General features: G+C 39.1%; 1 protein-coding gene and 1 pseudogene across 3 annotated transcripts in view; both read left to right on the top strand.

Annotated features, from left to right (window-relative positions):
* Positions 1-261: 261 nt before the first annotated feature.
* The window catches only part of Dennd5a (DENN domain containing 5A), a 96,072-nt gene continuing 78,439 nt past the window's right edge, over positions 262-17,894 (top strand). For 2 of the 3 annotated variants that reach the window (XM_074041107.1, XM_074041103.1), the window contains exon 1: positions 262-413. In XM_074041107.1, coding sequence (XP_073897208.1) covers positions 302-413 — 112 coding nt within the window. In that variant the 5' untranslated portion in view covers positions 262-301. The remainder of the gene's footprint in view (positions 414-17,894) is intronic. The other variant, XM_074041105.1, reaches the window with a different exon arrangement.
* Positions 10,757-10,828, top strand: LOC141415830 (small nucleolar RNA U3; annotated as a pseudogene).

Genomic DNA, 17,894 nt, shown 5'->3' with positions numbered 1-17,894 from the left:
CAGCGGCGGGGGCTCTCGGGCGCTCTCCGCCCTTCCCCAGGCTCGCTCGGGCCGCGACGCTCTCGGCTGGCGGCGGCGCGGAGAGAAGCGTCCAGGATGCGGCACGGGGCGGCCCGGTGCCCCCCTGCCCTGTCACGGCAGCGGCGGCCGCGGGGACTCGGCCAGGCCTGGGGGCGGCGGCCCGAGCCGCGGTAGCAGCGGCGGCGGCGGCGGGAGAGGCGGCCGAAGGCGGGCGGGCGGGCGTCCAGGTGCTGGGGCTCCGCGCCGCTCCGCACGGCCGGCCCGGCTGGGCCCGGGCGCCATGAGCGGCGGCGGCGGCGGCGGAGGGGGCTCGGCGCCCAGTCGCTTCGCCGACTACTTTGTCATCTGCGGGCTGGACATCGAGACAGGGCTGGAGCCAGACGAGCTGTCGGGTGAGTGCGCGCCGAGTCCCCAGAGGAAGCCCCCCCCAACCCCCTCTTTGTCCCGGGAGTCGGGCGAGGGTCGGTCGGGGGGACGCGGGCAGTCGGGGTGGAGGAGGGGACGGCTGAGGAACTCTGCGCTGTGAGGATCCGAAAGGCCCCTGTTTTCCCCGCTGTGGGTGACAAGGGAGGAGGAGAGGGTCGAGCGAGCCCCGGCCCGGGTAGGTTGAGTGTCCCCCCCTCCCCCAAGCACCATTTCGGAGGGAAGAAGATGTCCCGCGTCCTGGGGAAAGTAAGTTCCACCCAGACTTTTGAAAAAAGCAAAACAAAAACTTGCTGAGTTTATCTGGCCTCTTCCCAAGAAGTCTGTGAAGACCAGTTCCTCAAAACCGTTATAACCCAGCCCCGGGCAGGGCCCCCTGGGTTGTCCTGCAGATGGTAGCGCTGCCCATCTGGATGGGACCTGAGGTAATGGGGTGAACTGAGGCGATACCAAGAAGAATGGGAACTCCCCTGACATCCTAGGACCATGCCTTTTTATGGAAAGTAATTTATGTTCTTTATGAGGCCAGGGTCATTTGTGAATAAAAGGCCAGCATCCTCCATGGAGAGGCTGGGTTGTGCTGTGATGGTTCTCAAGTTCTCTTTCAAAGGGGAAGTGGTGGGGGGCAGGGGGGAGTGACGATGGCCCTGGCCAGATTTGGCACTCATGGGGGGAGGGTTTCAGAATCATAAAATCACCGTGCATTCCACTATCGCATCATCGAAGTCTTGAAAAGTTTTTGTCTGGAGTGTCCAGTTAGGGGGTTTCAGTGGGTGAAGGTTTGTTGTGTTAACACTTTCAAGTTATTTCATCCTGATTTGATGAGGGAAACTCCTTACCACTTTTCGATCGTGATGTGGTCACTGTTCACTGAAAAGTTCCTCTTTCGAGAGTGATCATCCTGTTGACTAATTTTACTTCGCTTTAGAGATGACAGGACAATGTTTTTTGTTGTTGTCACTAGAAAAATGTTTCTTACGGAAAAAAATTAGGTGCACAGCTTCAAATGACAAAATGGATTGCCTTTAAAAATATGACAAATAGATACTTTATCAAGGTCAAAAATCTGCTATTCCAATTAGCAGCAGGAGGAGAAAAAAAATCATGAAGCAGTAATGTAGTTAATATTACTTAGGCCTTTTGTGGGGTAGCTTTATTGTTCCAAGTTCACTTTTTAGGTTTTTGGGTTTTTACAATACAGATGTTAGTTGTCATCTGTTTCATATGAATTAAGTTTGAGACTTTGGAATGATGATGTAGTTGGTATTCAGTTGTAGGTATTGGTGCTAGAGGGACCTCATAGAGGAAAATGAGGCCCAGGAAGCACAGTAGGGTCTACAAGCCTGCTGGTTCATTGTTTGACACTTGGTCCAGTCTTCCTCTCATGACACTAAACTGCATTTCATTGACCTGGCTAGAGATTGTTAGGAAACATGTCCAGTAAGGTTAAAAAATAACACATAGTCTCAGTAAGAGAAGCATAAAGGCAGAATAAACCAGTATTATTTTTATGCTGTACTTTAAGTGTTAAATTGTATAGAGACTTTTTTTTTTGATAGGTCTGGAGTTTGAACTCAGAGCTTCGAAACACCTCCAGTTCATTTTGCTCTGGTTATTTTGGAGATGGATCTCAGTAGCCCAGGCTGGCCTTGAACTGCTTTGCTTCTGATCTCATCCTCCCAAGTAGCTAGGATTGCAGGCAAGAACCATTGGCACCAGGTTTAGGCACTGGATTTTAGAAAATAAAACCAATGGCTTACAAATGATAAAATAGGAATGAAGCTGGGAATTTATTATTAAGTGAGGATGTGAGTTTTGGGGTCAAGCATTCCTACTCTGCTGTTGACTATCTCTGTAACTAAGGGCAACTTAGGTAACCCTACCAAGGAAAAGAGATTGTAAAAAAAAAAAAAAAGGCAAATTTTCATTGAAAGAGAAATGTGATTCTCTTTTAATGAATATTTGTTAATTATCTCACTTTTCAGTAAGCTAAAGTTATATCCCTATGCCAGCTTATTAGGAGAATAAAGAAAGGAAGATGAGTTGCATAAATGTGTAAAGAAGGTATTTTCTGTCTTTTTAAATGTGACTGCAGTAGTGGAATACCAAGGCCATTTATCCAATAGATGGCTTTTGTTAGACTAGACACTGATTGAAGGATTTTTTTCCCCTTCATTTCATTTCTGGTGGATTGATAGGGGAATCTGGACTACCCAGAGGGAGTCTTTGAATAAAACAAAACAGAATACAAATAGTGCTATGCATTCCATGCTGAGACTCTCCAGGGTGCATTTTCTGTCTTCTGAGTGCCTTGTAGCTTCTAAACTGATGATGTTATAGTCCATGAAACTACAGGAAGTTGTGAATTGCACCCAGGTTCTCTAGGGAGGTACTGAAGAGTCTATGTTCTTCTCTCCAAGCAAATTATGTTATATTCCTCAAGTAGCTCTTAAACTCTTCAAAAAGTATACCTAGAACAAGCAAATCAAAGATGCTCAGTGCTTCCTTTTGGTTTTGTGGAGAAGGATTAAGATTCATTAATCTGTTTATAAAAACAAGCATGGAGCTTGCTGTGTTGAATATAGACTCAGATCATTGGATTTGTGTCAATTTTTTGTTGTCACCTTTTGCAGTGTCAAGCATTTAAACAAGTCACATAGCTCTTTGAAGTGCAAGGAACTTAAAGGTGTGAAAATAATCTTGTTTCCTGGCTAGTTGAGGAAATACTATGGGTTGGAAGGAGAGGAAGGTAGGTGAATTGCAAATCTAGCAAACTTTCGGAAATAGTATCTGCTATTTGGTTTTAAGATAAGCAAATCTGAAAGAATGCTTCAGATTTATATTTTTCATTATTGATGCATCCTAAGTGGGATTCCTTTCCTGGGTTTACTTTCCCTACCTCTGCCTGCGACTTACGTTCCAGAGAGCTTGTGATTGTTTCTTACCTTGAATCTGTAAGTTCATTTGAGCTAACTCACACTCAGCATTGAGATGGAAGTACCTGAGATTCTTTCATCCATGATTTCAATTTTCCCAGGCTCTGGGCAGAGGACCTTTGCAGGAATTAAAGAGGCTGGGGATAAGGATAGATGAGAGATTTACCAGTGTCCTGTATGAATTTATTTAAAACACTGAGAATACACTGAAATAATCTCCTAATGTCACTTTTTGAAGAGACTGTCTAGGAAAGCCAGAGACTAGTTGAATAATACTACTTCTATGTGTACTGAACAATGTAATTAGAACTTTAAAATCATGGAATGTCAAACACAGAAAAGCATGTTTGGAGATCATATTACCTTCTGACTTCATAGATGAGGAAACTGAGGACCTGCGAAGATTAGAGTGTATTTGTCTCCTTTGCCACATTTCATTCTTCTTTTCTTAAATTTCTTCTTTCTTAAACTGTTCTTAGAGAAGAATAGATTAAGCAGTAATCTAATAGGGATGGGAGAGTAAATTATTTGTTTCATGGGGCAGGAGGAGACATTATGGGAGTTTTTAATCTAATCCAGGTTTCTGTTGCATGCTAAGAAATAATACTGTGGTTATCATTACAGGTTTTTTTTTTTTTTTTTTGGAGGTACTGGGGTTTGAACTCAGGACCTACACCTTGAGCCACTCCACCAGCCCTTTTTTGTGCAGCGTTTTTTCAATATTGGGTCTTGTGAACTATTTTCTGGGGCAGGCTTCAAACTTTGATCCTCCTGATCAAGGACCTACTGAGTAGCTAGGATTACAGGCGTGAGCCCCTGACACCCAACTTGGTTTAGTCTTTTGATATGATTTTATAGTTAAAGAAACATTGGGGGCTGGGGACATGGCTCAAGTGGTAGGCACAACACCCTGAGTTGAAACCCCAGTATCGCCAAAAAACCGAAATCCTGATACTTACCTTAGGTGACTGTGGATACTGCTTGAAGTGTCCTGCTATAGCAAAAGGAGACTTCTTAAGTTGAGTAATGTGCTTTCTTTCAAAAGGTAGAACAAGGAAGGAGTCTAGAGAACAGAGCAAGCAATACACAGGAAATAATTACAGAGTAGCCCAAGGCAATTTAAAACACATGCTGAATTTATTTGGGGAATAAATTCACAGAACATGAGAATCCCACTTGACTTTCTCAGGTAGGAAGGATCACATTGAAAATAAGTGGATTTTACTTTAATGATGTTGGGGCTCTTCTTAGGAGGAAGTCCTGAGAACAGTGTTTGGTGCTTAAACCAAATTCTCTAATACTCTGCTCAGCCCTTCCTTCCTAGGTTAAAAATAAAGTTTTCTTTGCCTAAGGCATCCTTTGTCAACATCCTTTTCGAGACTTACTCTCTTTCATAAGCTTATTTATTGGGGCTGGTGGAATGGCTCAAACTGTGGAGTCCCTGATTAATAAAGCTTGAAGTCCTGAGTTCAAACCCCGGTACCAACAAAGAAAGAAAGAAAGAAAAAAAAAACAAAACAAAACATACATCTCCCCACATCTGTCCCTTCCCTTGGGCGCTCAGTGAATTTTAAAGAACCTATGCCTGACCAGCTCTACTACTCTACCCACACTTTCCCCTCCAAGTACTGCTTGTGAGCTCCCAGCTGGGGCCCCTAGACCTTGAGATAATGTGAAATACCAAGTGTGGACCAAAAGTAATAATAATAATAATTTTAAAAAACTTAAAAAAAATAAACTTATTTATTTATTTTTTTGTCTAAGTCTGGTGGAAGGTGTACTTGGGCTTGATTTAGTTTAGCTCCTCAATTCCTGTTGTTCCTGGATTGGAATTGCCATCAGATGGTCTTAGAGGGCTCTGAAGAAGCTGGGTTCACATGAGGAGGCCTATACTTTGTTTTAGGTTCCTGCTGAATATGACAGAGGGAACAGTGAGAGAGAGAGGATTGCCTTTCAGAAGCTAGTGACTTCTTACAGAATTCAGTGATTAAATACAGGCTACCATTGCCAGATTTTTAGGTTTAGTTCTTAAAGTTATTAGGTGAGGCAGATATTAGTCAAAGAGCCATGCTGTAGATATTCTGTGATTGTTGATTTTAGCTTGGAGTATTTAGAACCACTGGGTTGAGTCTATGAGCAGGAGGGTCCTGTCATGGTGAAAAGTGAGATTATGTTCCAGATAGTAAGTTGTTTTCAGTATGTTCCCAGGTGATCAGCTGTAGCTCCAGGAAATAAGATAGCAACAGGTATGGTTTAGACCATTGCATTTCTAAAGCATTATACTTAACCATATTTGCTTTGTCATCCATGGGCTCTGTCATAGCTTCCTGTGAAATGTATTTTGTTGTTGTTCGTTCATTAGTTGTGAAAGGTAGGTAACTAGGCCTCGTGTGGTTTACTGTGTAGATCAAACTAACTGGTTTAGTCTAAAGCACATGGGATGCTGAGCGGCATGAGCAGTAAGAAAGTCTATGGAGGTTCCTCCCATTCAGCTTCATGATTTCCAAACTATTCCTAGTGGACAAAATGTAATGTGACTATGCATATTTATATTAGTGGACAAAATGTAATGTGACTATGCATATTTATATTGGTCATAGAATAATCAGAGATAGTCCAGTGACCACTTTTGACAGATGGTAATAATTAATATTTGTAAATGACCTTATAGTTTTGTAATGTACTTTTAAAAAATCTAAAATTTTTTCAGCCCATCTGAAATAAAATTTTCTGTCCAGTATTATTCAGCAAGTTGTAACAGAATTGTTAGAAACCAGCTGGATGTGGTGGCACATGCCTGCAATTCCTATACTTGCTGAGGCAGGAAGAGCACTAATTCAAGGTCAGTCTGGACTACACAGCAAGACCTGTTTCAAAAAAACAAAAAAAAAAACAAGGTCTAAGGATGTAGCTCTGTGGTGAGCACTTACTTAGCATGCATAAGGCAAGGCCCTGGGTTCAATCCCCAGCACCACACACACACTTAGAATTGTTAGAAATCAAGTCTTTTGTCTACTGTCATATATATATATATATATATATATATATACTTTTTTTTTTCCCTGTACTGGGGATTGGATTCAGAGCCTTGCACATGCTAGGCAGCACTCTTAACACTTGAGCCATATTCCCAGCCCTTTTGGTTTTAATATAGGGTCTTGCTAACTTTGCCTGGACTGTCTCAACCTCCGTATCCTCCTGTTTTTGTCTCTTTTTTTTTTTGTGTGGTACTGGGGTTTGAATCCAGGCCTACACCTCAAGCCACTCCATCAGCAGCCCTTTTTTGTGATGGGTTTTTTCAAGATAGGGGCTTGTGGAACTATTTACCCTGGCTGGCTTGGAACTGTCGTTGTGGTTCAGTCCCTAACTCATATTGCAGTAGGAGGAGCTTGTTTCCTGAATTGTAGTTAAGTCTGGTTCTTGGTTTTTTTTTTCCCTCTCTCCCCACTCTTTATCACTTCTGGAAATCTTTTTCTTAGACCAAATAGTAGGTGTTTGCTTCTAAGAAGCTTGTAAGAGTGTGCTTGCTCCCTCCCCTCCCCCTTCCCTTCTCTCTCTTCCAGTCCCCTTCCTGCCCCTTTCTCTGCCCCCACTTTCAGTACATTTATTACTTTTTTTTTTTTTTTTTTTGCCTGAGGTCTGTTTTCTTTGAAAGAAAAACTAAAAGATTTGCTTCTGCTTACCTCAGAAATCCCTCTGTGTAATCTATACTTTGCATCTTTTGTGTTGGTAGTTTGGGGTTTGGTTGTGACTTCTGATTAACCATATTCTTGTAATAAAAGGAAGCAACCTAGAAACTTAGGATTTCTTTAGTCATGAAGAACAGAGGAGGAAATAACAGGCCACAATTTATAAGACAGTACGTAGGTAAACTCAATTTGTAGCAAGTTACAGGCATTTTTGCCATAATACATTAGAATTTCCTTTCAGTAATGTCTTGGTTCGTTACTCAAGATTGGGTATCATCTCTGATCCCTTTTTCTTTCCTTAGTTTTTTAGCTTTTAAATGATGACACTCTGACAGTGTTTTAGCCTAGTTATGCAGATAGGGATTAATTTTGGTATATATTGTTGAAGAAAACCAGAAATTTGATTTGGGGTAAGTTAGGCCAGTCTTCCACCAGTCTTCATTTGACAGGGACCATTAATTAAAAATTTTTTTTTTCCTGGTTACAAAAGTGACAGGTCATTATAAAAACTTAAACATTCCAGAACTATAGTATAAACTCTTCTTGCCTCACAGATAGTGAAGCAAGTTTCTTAGCTTTGCTAGAAGACAGTGCTTTATATAGTTGGTGCTTGAAGATTTGTTATATTAAATTATGAAAAGCTAGAGTCTGCCTTTCAGATTTAAAGAATTATATGTAGCTGTTTTTTTTTTCTGATGTAAAATGTAATAAATTTTTGGAATTTAATAAGCCAAACTTCCAAACTTTTCTAAGTGTTGAGTAAGTTAGTAAGGTGAGAGACCTGTAGGAGAGAATAACAAGAACTGTGATTATAATCTCCAGATTCTCAAAAATCCCAAATCCAGAGTCAAACTTGTAATTAAGATGGTGTTAGGAGGAACATTTTGTTTTGCATTGATTATTTCATAGTTTATACATTAAGTTTTGTAATAGCTTAAATGAACTTGTATTTGCTTTTAATGACTCTGGGACTCTAATGTATTTTAACCAGTTCTATCAACTTGATCATAGTGGTATATGTGTGTTTGTGTGTCCTCCTCTCCCCTCACCCCAGTGCTGGGGACTGAACCCAGGGCCTTGTTCATGTTGGTAAGCACTAGATCCCTAACTCCAATCAGTTTCTTACTGGACAAAAATATTCTTTGTAAGTTGTCTTATTCCATTTGTGTTGCTTTCCCACATAATTTACAATGAACAGAAATTTATTTTTCACAGTTCTGTAGATTGGGAAGTCTAAGATCAAGGATGTAGCATTTGGTTTGGGGACAGCCACATGACGGAGGCAGAAGGGCAAGCAACCCTAATGCTAATTGAAGCCTCAATCCCAGAACTAAGAGAGCAGCCCTTCTGGTCTAGTCACCTCTTAATGGCCCAACCACTTAATGCTATAAATTTGGTAAAACCAGTGTTGGAGGGGATAAAGTTAAATAAACTGTGGCAGAAATACAACAAATATTTAGAGATGTATCATCTGCTAACCTGACATTGTTTTGCTGAACTCTAAGGTTCTATATGTCCAAATAGTGTTTAATGCCTTTCTTTCCTAATACTTAATGTAATACTCTCCACCTTTTCCCATTTTCTCAGATCTGAATGGAGCACAGTCTTTCCCTTGCATTTCTATTGTATGGAAAATAGTCCATTTGTGAGTTTTCCTTTTTCTTTCTTTCTTTCTTCTTCTTCCTTTTTTTAAAATTTTTAAAATTTTATTTTGGCAGCGCTGGGGTTTAACTCAGGGCGTCATGCTTGCTAGGCAGGCATTCTGTCACTTGAGCCATTCTGCCAGTCCTTTTTTGTTTTGGCTATTTTTGAGGGAGGGTCTCACAAACTGTTTGCCTGTGCTAGCCTCTAACCATGATCCTGATCTCTGCCTCCCTAGTAGCTAGTATTATAGGTGTGAGCCACTGGTACCTGGCCATTTGTGCTTTTTATCTACTAGAAGAATGTTTAGTGTTTTGTAGAGGATTGTTGGGCTGCTGATCTACCTCTGTAGGCTGCTTAGCTTTGTTGGTTATGAGTGCGGTGCATTTAATAAAGTCTGTAAGGACAAATTAGCTTTTTTTTGTACATACTTTTGTGCTAGCCTCAGTTCACCATCTTGCTCACAGTATACTGTGGTCATAGGTAAGAAAGTGAGACTAGAGTAACATTCCATCCCTGTTATTGACAGATGATAATTAGCAGCTATGTTTATTGAATACAGCTCAATGCCAGGTACCAAATGGTGTTATCCCAGTGTTGAGATTAGGATACTAAAGTGCACAGAATGTACATAACAAACTGAGAACATATAGCATGAATTGGAAATTTGTTTTCCTCCTCTCTAAAAATCCCCTACCGTATACCTTTGTGTTCTTGAAAGAACAACTTAGTGCTGGTACACTTATTTGCAAAGATGTGTAGGACACAGTTGTGCCCTTGAGGAGTGCTTGTGGATGTTGTACTTTAAATAGGATGATCAGAGTAAGTCTCATTGAGAAGGTGATGATGTAAGGAAAAATCTAAGATCAAAGTAGTGAATAGTGTGTAATGTGTCTATGTGGAGAAAAATGTTTCAGACAGTGAGACTAGTCTGTGCAAAGGCCTTAAGCTAGGAATATGCTTGATGTGTTAGAAGTATTCACAAAGGTAGTGAGACTGGAGATAGTGGAGCGAGGGGAGAAATAGTTGGGAGATGAGATTAAAGAGGCAGAGAGGATGTGTCGGGGAAAGATAGTATAGGGCCTTGTAGGCCAGTGGTTTTCATGTGTGGTCCCTGAACCAGTAGTAACAACGTCATCTGAGAACTTGTTAGGAATGTAAGTTTCAGGTCCCCTCACCCCCTTTTTTGAGATAGGATCTCATGTTTCTCAGGGGAGGAGAAATCCTAGAGTAGCTAGGATTACAGATGTATATTACCATGCCCTATTTTTTTACCTTTAGAATCTGAAATCATGAGAGTGGGGCCTAGATACCTGTATGTTAGTAAGCCAACTGATCCCTGCTGCATACTAAGGTTTGAGAACCACAGGTTGGGTGATAGTAAGAATGTTAAACTAACACATCTATACACCTGCAAATTCTTAGGCTTGATCTAAGTAAGTTTAAGGGAAGTACCTGAATAACTATAGAGCTTTGACTTTAAAATTGCTAACTGTGGGACTTTGGCTTGTCCTACAGAATTTTGGAGGATTACACGGGGGGGAAACACATGAACTTATACACTCATGCAGCATTATGGGACAGTATCCCTACTGGACAGTGTCTGCTTGAGACTGGTGAATTACTCAATGCCCTGTTTCTTCCCTTCCTCCATGCAGCCTCTTCTATGAGTCTTAGCTCATCAGGTCTATGTTGAGTGATGGAGAAGAGAATGGAAGGTACTCTATGAAACAAGGTAGAGGAGAATCAATTCCTTGAAAGAGAAGCAGCTAATAGTGTATCCTTGGAGTTCTAGAAGGCAAAAGAGTATTGTTCTCTAGCTTTTTAGTTTATGTCTTGCAAAATTTACTACAGCGGGTATGGCTCTGGATGTGAACCTGAACAAAAACAGTCTCTCTGCTTTATTTATTAAAACAATATTCAATATGTGCAAAAACACCCAGAGGCCTACACATAAATTATTAGAATCTGAGGGTTGGAAAAAAAGTACAAAGATTTTTTTGTGTATGGAATAAAATTTTTCTTTCTTTAAAAATAAAACTTTGAAAGACTGTACTTTCAGGGATCATTTCTATAGTTCGCTACTAGAAAAATAAAATTGACTTTTAAAATACATGTTTCTTATAGGGAACTTAGAAATTATAGGACACATGGTTTGGGGTGTGGCTCAAGTGGTAGAGCGCCTGCCTAGCAACTGCAAGGCCCTGAGTTCAAACCCTAGTACTTCCAAAAAATTTTAAAAAAATTTATAGAAGGCTACAGAAGTAAGTTACTAGTAAATCCTCCAGCCAGAATTAAGCTCCATAAGCATTTTGATGTTTTTATGGCATTCCTTTCAGTATTTAATTTTTTATTGCAGTGTAATATTTTTTGGTGGTACTGGGATTTGAACTCAGGGCCTCACACTTGCTAGGCAGGTACACTACCACTTGAGGCACTCCACCAGCTCTTTTTGTATGGGGTATGTTTGAGATAGGGGCTGTCAAACTATTTGTCTGGATAGGCCTTGAACCTTGATCTTCCTGATTTCTGCCTTCTGAGTAGCTAGGATCACAGGCGTGAGCCACTGGCCGCTGGGTTATTGGAATGTAACTAAAGCATGGTAAAGTGCACAAATCTTAATCCTTAATGTATTTTTCTATATGTTTATATGCTTGTAACCATTATTCAGATTAATTCTTTCCAGTTTTTACTATGTGTATATATATTTTTACATAGTGATAATGTAAAATGTAAAATTTGTTTTGACTTTTGTTGCTTTTTGTTCTATTATTGATGTTTCTAAATATTATTCCATAGTCTCCTGGAATTCCATTGGTCATAGATGGGAGTTATTCAGTTATAAGGAGCAGAAACCCACTCAAACAACCTATAGGGAGTTTATTTCAAATTGTAATGTTACATATTTACAGGTAACAACTTAAAAGACTATCCCAAATCAATAAAAAGATCTTTCTGAGCTGGGGGCCAGTGGCTCATGCCTGTAATCCTAGCTACTCAGGAGGCAGAGATCAGGAGGATTGAGGTTCAAAGCCAGCCTGGGCAAATAGTTTGTGAGACCCTATCTTGAAAAAACCGTCACAAAAAAGGGCTGGTGGAGTGGCACAAGGTGTAGGCCCTGAGTTGAAGCCTTAGTACGGCAAAAAAAAAAAAAAAAAAAAAAAATCTTTCTGGAATATTTAAAATTTTTCCTTTGTACATTTATTTTTACACAGTTGTCAGAGTCTTTCTGCAGCATTAATTGCTAAAACTGGACTTAGCTGAGTCTAAGAAATATACTTTTTTTGGGTACTGGGATTTGGACACAGGGCTTTGAACATGCTAGGTAGGCGTTCTATCACTTCAGGTATGCCCCCAGCTCCACGTTTTAAGTTTTAACAGTGTTTGAGATTTCAGGGTCTCTATACCCATAATAACATGTTACTGCTTTTTAGGGCTGGCTGAGTGGTTCAAGCGGTACAGTGCCTGCCTAGCAAGCGTGAGGCCCTGATTTTAAACCCTAGTGCTGCCAAAAAACAAGTAAACAACAAAACCAACAAAAAAAGATGTTACTGTTTTTAAAAACATTTACAGTCTTTGAGAAGGAAAATATATTGTTTTAGTCTGAATTTAATTATTAGTGAGGCTGAGCATCTTTTCATATATTTCAAATATATTGCTATATTTCTTCTATGAATTGCTTATCCAGGTGTTTTTTTAAATTCATATTTCTTTTTCTGATCAATTTATGAAAATTCTTTGTTAGGAAAATTTTGTTCCATATGTTTCAAATATATTTTTACATATTAAAAACAAATGATTAGGAAACATCAAAATTCCAAAAATACTTGTGGTGAAAAATAATGTACATATACATAATATTTATAAGATTGTGATTATCAGAGGAATACAGTTTTGCATTCTTTTAAATTTATAATTCCATGTTCTTAAATGTATTTTGAATATTTTCTTATGCCATTATTCATAAATATGATTTTAATTGGTTTATACTTTTTTTAATAAATAACTTTACAGTAAATGTACTTCACACAGATCTTTGTGTATCTGACTGTTGCTTTGGTTTAAATAAATACTATAATTAGTAAGTCAAATAAAATAGACCTGTAAACGTATTTTATATATAGTGATAAATTTCTTTTTTTTGTGGTGCTAGGGATTGAATCCAGAGCCTTGCACATGCTAAGCAAGCACTTAACACTAAGCTACATCTCTGTAATGATAAATTTCTTTTTTGGAATTGCTCTACCAATTTATGAATTTATATTCTTACCTTGTCATAATTTATTTATACAAACGCATTCACATATACAAATACACATGCCTTTTTGTTTGTTTGTTTGTTTTTGGGTGGTAAAACACACGTACAATTTGCCATGTAAATTATTTTAAAATGTATAGTTCAGTGACATTTAGTATGTTCACAATATTGTGTAGTCATCACTATTTTCTAGTTTCAGAACATTTTTATCACCACAAAGGATATGTGACTAAAAGTGACTTCCTATTGCCTCCTTTCCTAGGCCTGTGGCAATTACTAGTCTGCTTTCTGTCTATAAATGTATCCATTCTCGATATTGCATATAAATAAAATCATGCAAGATGTAGCCTCCGATGGCTAGCTTTTGTGTCTGGCTTCTTCACATAGTATGTTCTTAGGGGTCATCCATGTAGCATGTGTAAGTAATTCATTCCTTTTTTATGACTGAATATTACTTTATTTCATTGTATAAATATACCATATTTTGTTTATCCATTCATCTGTTCATGGACATTCGAGTTGCTTCTACTTTCTGGCTGTTGTGAATAGTGCTATGCAATTTGTTGTTTGAACACATATGTGGTTATATAACAAGGAAAGGAATTGGTGTATCGTATGGTAACTCTGGGTTCAAACTTTTAAGGAACCGCTAAACAGTTTTCCATGGCAGCCTTATCACTTTACATTTTTACTTTCTGCAAATCCTTGATAATATTTGTTATTTTTCATGTTTTTCATGCCATTGTGTTTTACTCTGTATTTCTGACTATTAGTAAGGTTTTTTTTTTTTTTCAAGACTGGGCTTCACTGTGTAGCCCAGGCTGGTCTTGACCTCCTGTCTCTGCCTCCAGAGTGCTGGGATTATAGGTATGTGATACTATGCCCAGTTTAAGGTAAATTTTAAGAAGTTAGGATTAGCTGGGTTTAATCCTAGTTATTCTGGAGGCTTAAGCAGGAAGATGGAGCTCTTGAGTCCAGTCAGGGAAACACAGTGAGATTCTAGCTTAAAAGAAAATGAATCCTTGGTGTTTTCATTGTGGACTATATGAATATGCTTGTTACAGTTTCACTACTTGCTCATTTTTTGTGGGGGGAGGGCAATTGGGAAGATTGAGTTAGGGTACTTTTGGAAGGTAACTATGGATCTCTCTTGCTTGGGAAAGCTGGTAAGTTTATTAACAAGTAGGTAGGGTAAAGGAATGTGGTTTCAAGGGCATATTAGTTTCCTGTGGGTTGCCACATCAGATTATCACAGACTGCATGGCTTAATACAGTAATTTAGTTCTGGAGTCCAAAAATCCAAAATGAAGGTGTCAGTGGGCAGTTTCTTGCTGCTTCTCTCTTCTGGTAGCTTTTGCCATTCTAGCCTCTGGCCACATCATTCCAATCTCTGCCTTCACATCAGTTCCTTCACCTTTGAATGTATTTTCTCTATGTGTCTATCTTTATAAGGATTATTTATTTTTGTAGTACTGGGGTTTGCACTCAGCACCTTGCATTTGCTAGGCAAGCACTCTACAACTTGAGCCAGCCCCCAACCCTTTTTGCTTTAGTTAGTTTTCAGATGGGGTCTTTGTTAACTTTTTGCATGGGCTAGCCTAGAACCATGATCCCAATCTTTGCCTCCTGAGTAGCTGGGATTACAGATGTGAGTAACAATGCCCCACCCTCTGTTTCAGTTTCTTAATCTTTGATGTGGAGATAGAACCTATCTCATAGAGTTACAAATAGTAAAATGAATTAATATACTAAATGACTTGGAACAATGCCTGGCACATGGTAAGTATCTGTTACGTGTTCACTATTGCTAACACTAATTTTTTTTAGCAGCACTGGGGTTTGAACTCAGGGTCTTATAATTGTAAGGCAGGCACTCTACCACTTCAGCCAGTCTGCCAGCCCCTAATCTTTTTATTTCTATCACTTACCTTTCTGTATAATTTTGGTATCAATAGGAAGTAGTGATAGAATAATAGTACTACGTACATTATCAAATTTGGACTTATTAGGAGCCACTTGAGGGAAATTTTATTACTACTCCACTTTATTGATGAGGACATTTGAGGTATGTACAGTAAAGTAACTTTCCTGAGGTTATACAGCTAATATGAGGAAAGACAGGGATTCAAATTCAGATGTCAGAAATCAGATTTTCTACTCAGGAGGCAGAGATCAAGAAGATTGAGGTTTGAGGCCTGGGCAAATAGTTCTGAGACTCAGTCTTGAAAATACTCAACACAAGGTCTGGTGGAGTGTCTCAAGTGGTAGAGCGCCTGCCTAGCAAGTGTGAAATATGAACTCTAGTAACACCAAAAAAAAAAAAAAATCAGATTTTATTCTTTTTTTTTAAATTAAAAAAAGTGAAATAGTTATACAGACAATAAAGTGCACATATCAGAGGGTATACCGTAATAATAATTTTTCGAAGTGAGTACACCTGTGTTGCCAGCACCCTAGAATTCTTTCTGAACCTCTTATAGTTGTTATCTGCCCCATTGATAACCACTGTTTTGACTTCATAGCCTCTTTGTACTTTGTATAAGTGTAATCATATCCTATGTACTCTTTTGTGTAGTTTCTTTTTTTTTTTTTTTTGAGACAGTGTCTCACTATGTAGCATAGGTTGATCTCTAACTCATGATCCTTTTGCCTTAACCACCTGAGTGTTGGGATTGCAGGTTTGCACAACCATGCCCAACTTTGGGATTGGATTCCCAAACATTTGCACAATATTATGTTTGAGAGAATTATTCATCTTTGTATGTAGTTTTAGATTGTTCATTCTCACTGGTGTATTGTTTTCCATTGTGTGACTACCATAGTTTATTTTTTAATTCTACAGTTGATAAACATCTGAGTGGTTTCAGGATTTTGAGTATTGTAATATTGGTAAGTTGTGAGCATTCACATGTGTACCTTTTTGTGACTGTGCCTTTTGAACTGTTGGGAGTGTACTTAGGAGTGGAATTGGTGGGCCATAGATCTTTTATATAGAGTTACAGTTTTCCATAGCAGTTGTACCAGTTTACATTCCTACTTGCAGTGCATGAGAGTGTTGGTTGCTTCCTATCCTTGCCAGCACTTGGTGGTTTTGCATTACTTGATTTGCATGTTCTGCACAGTGAATGAAGTTGTGCGCCTCTCAAAAGTTTATCAGACATTTGTATGTATCCTCTTTTGTGAATTATGCAGGTGCTTTTGCAATTTTTCTTTCGGGTGGCCTTAAATTTTTCCTTATTGATTTAATGGGATTTTTTTATATGTTCTAGATATGAATCTATTGTTAGAGGTATTGCAGATACCTCTTGTAATCTGTATTCCCTTTTCATTCTCTTAATGGTGACTTTCAAGGAATAAATATTTTAAATTCTAATATTTATCAGTTTTTTGTCTTTATGGGTAGTATGTCTAGTATCTTTGCTATTGAAGATCATGAAGATGTTCTGTGTTTTCTTCTAAAGGCTTTATTGTTTTACCTTTCACATTTAGATGTATATCCCAGAGCAAACTCTTAACTACTGTGCTGTGACACTACTCTGTATTTGCTGAAAAAAAATGCTCCCTCACATTTTTTGTTGGCTTTTTTTCAGTATTCTACAGAATGAAAGACAAACATTTCCATTGCTCACAGCTGGGTCTAAAGTACAACAAGGCCTTGATATAACCAATACAGTGCTTTTTAATGCGCATTTTGTACAACAAATGCTAGTCTTTGTGCTTTGATACAGTACCAATTTGTAAAACTTTAGTGGTTAGAAAACTTTAAAAGAAAAGAATTTATTATTGTAGAAGGTCTTAAGGGTAAAGGAAACTTTCTCTTTGTGTTACTGAGGGAAATGAACACTAGGCACCCGGATTCTTTTATTTATTATTTTTACAGCACTAGGGTTTGAACTCAGGGTCTCATGCTTGCTAGGCAGGTGCTCTACCATTTGAGCCACTACATCAGCCCTTTTTGTGTGTTGGGTTTTTCTGAGATATGGTCTCATGAACTATTTGCCTGGGCTGCCTTAGAACCATGACCCTCCTGATCTCTGCTTCCTGAGTAGCTAGGATTATAGGCATGAGTTACTGGCTCCTGGTGGCACCTAGATTCTTAATTCTCCTTGTGCGCTATAGGAAAGACGAGGTTGCTAGGTGTTCTCCTATAAGCTGTGGCTTGAAGTTTGGACTCAAGACATAATCAGTGTTCTTGGGCTAGCCGTATTTGCTGCCTTGGTATACATTCTGTGAAGTGGCAATATGTTGCCACTTTCATGCAGTACAGGATTCTTTCTTGGAAAGTATTTGGGAATTTCCAGGACATTTCTGTGTCTCATTTTTTCAGGGCTTAAGATTTGAAGTTGATGCTTGGGAAGAAAATAGTTAATAATTGTTAAATATCTCTTGTGCCCTCTGTATAGCTATCCTTATCTCAACTAGCAAAAACCCTTGTTCCTTCCTATTATTGCTTATACTCTCTCTTCAACAAAATTAGAGATAAGGGCAAAATAGTTTCTGCTGGGTATTGAGGGGGTGGAGGGGAGAGGGAGGGGACAGGGTGGGTAGTAAGGGAGGGGGTTGGGGGAGGGGGGAGAAATGACCCAAACATTGTATACACATATGAATAAAAAAAAAAGAAAAGGGAGGTCAGGATTCAGAAAACAAAGTCCTGGCTTCCCTTCTAAAAACAAGGCAGAAAAACATTAAAAAAAATATATCTCCTGTGCTCCATTACAAATATGTTTCATGTGCTTTACTTAATATCAAGTCATTCATTCCTCTCAGCATGCCAGATAAGGTAGGTATTGTTATCTCCACAGTACAGAGAAGGAAGCAGGTTTATAGAAAAGAGAGACTTGGGCTAGAGGTGTGGCTAAGACTTGGGCTAGAGGTGTGGCTAAGCACCTGCTTAGCAAGCAAAAAGATTGAGTGCAAACCCCATTA

The sequence above is a fragment of the Castor canadensis genome, chromosome 1, assembly GCF_047511655.1.
Source record: "Castor canadensis chromosome 1, mCasCan1.hap1v2, whole genome shotgun sequence".
In the NCBI taxonomy this organism is placed as follows: Eukaryota; Metazoa; Chordata; class Mammalia; order Rodentia; family Castoridae; genus Castor; species Castor canadensis.
This window is presented reverse-complemented; position numbering and strand designations above follow the sequence as displayed.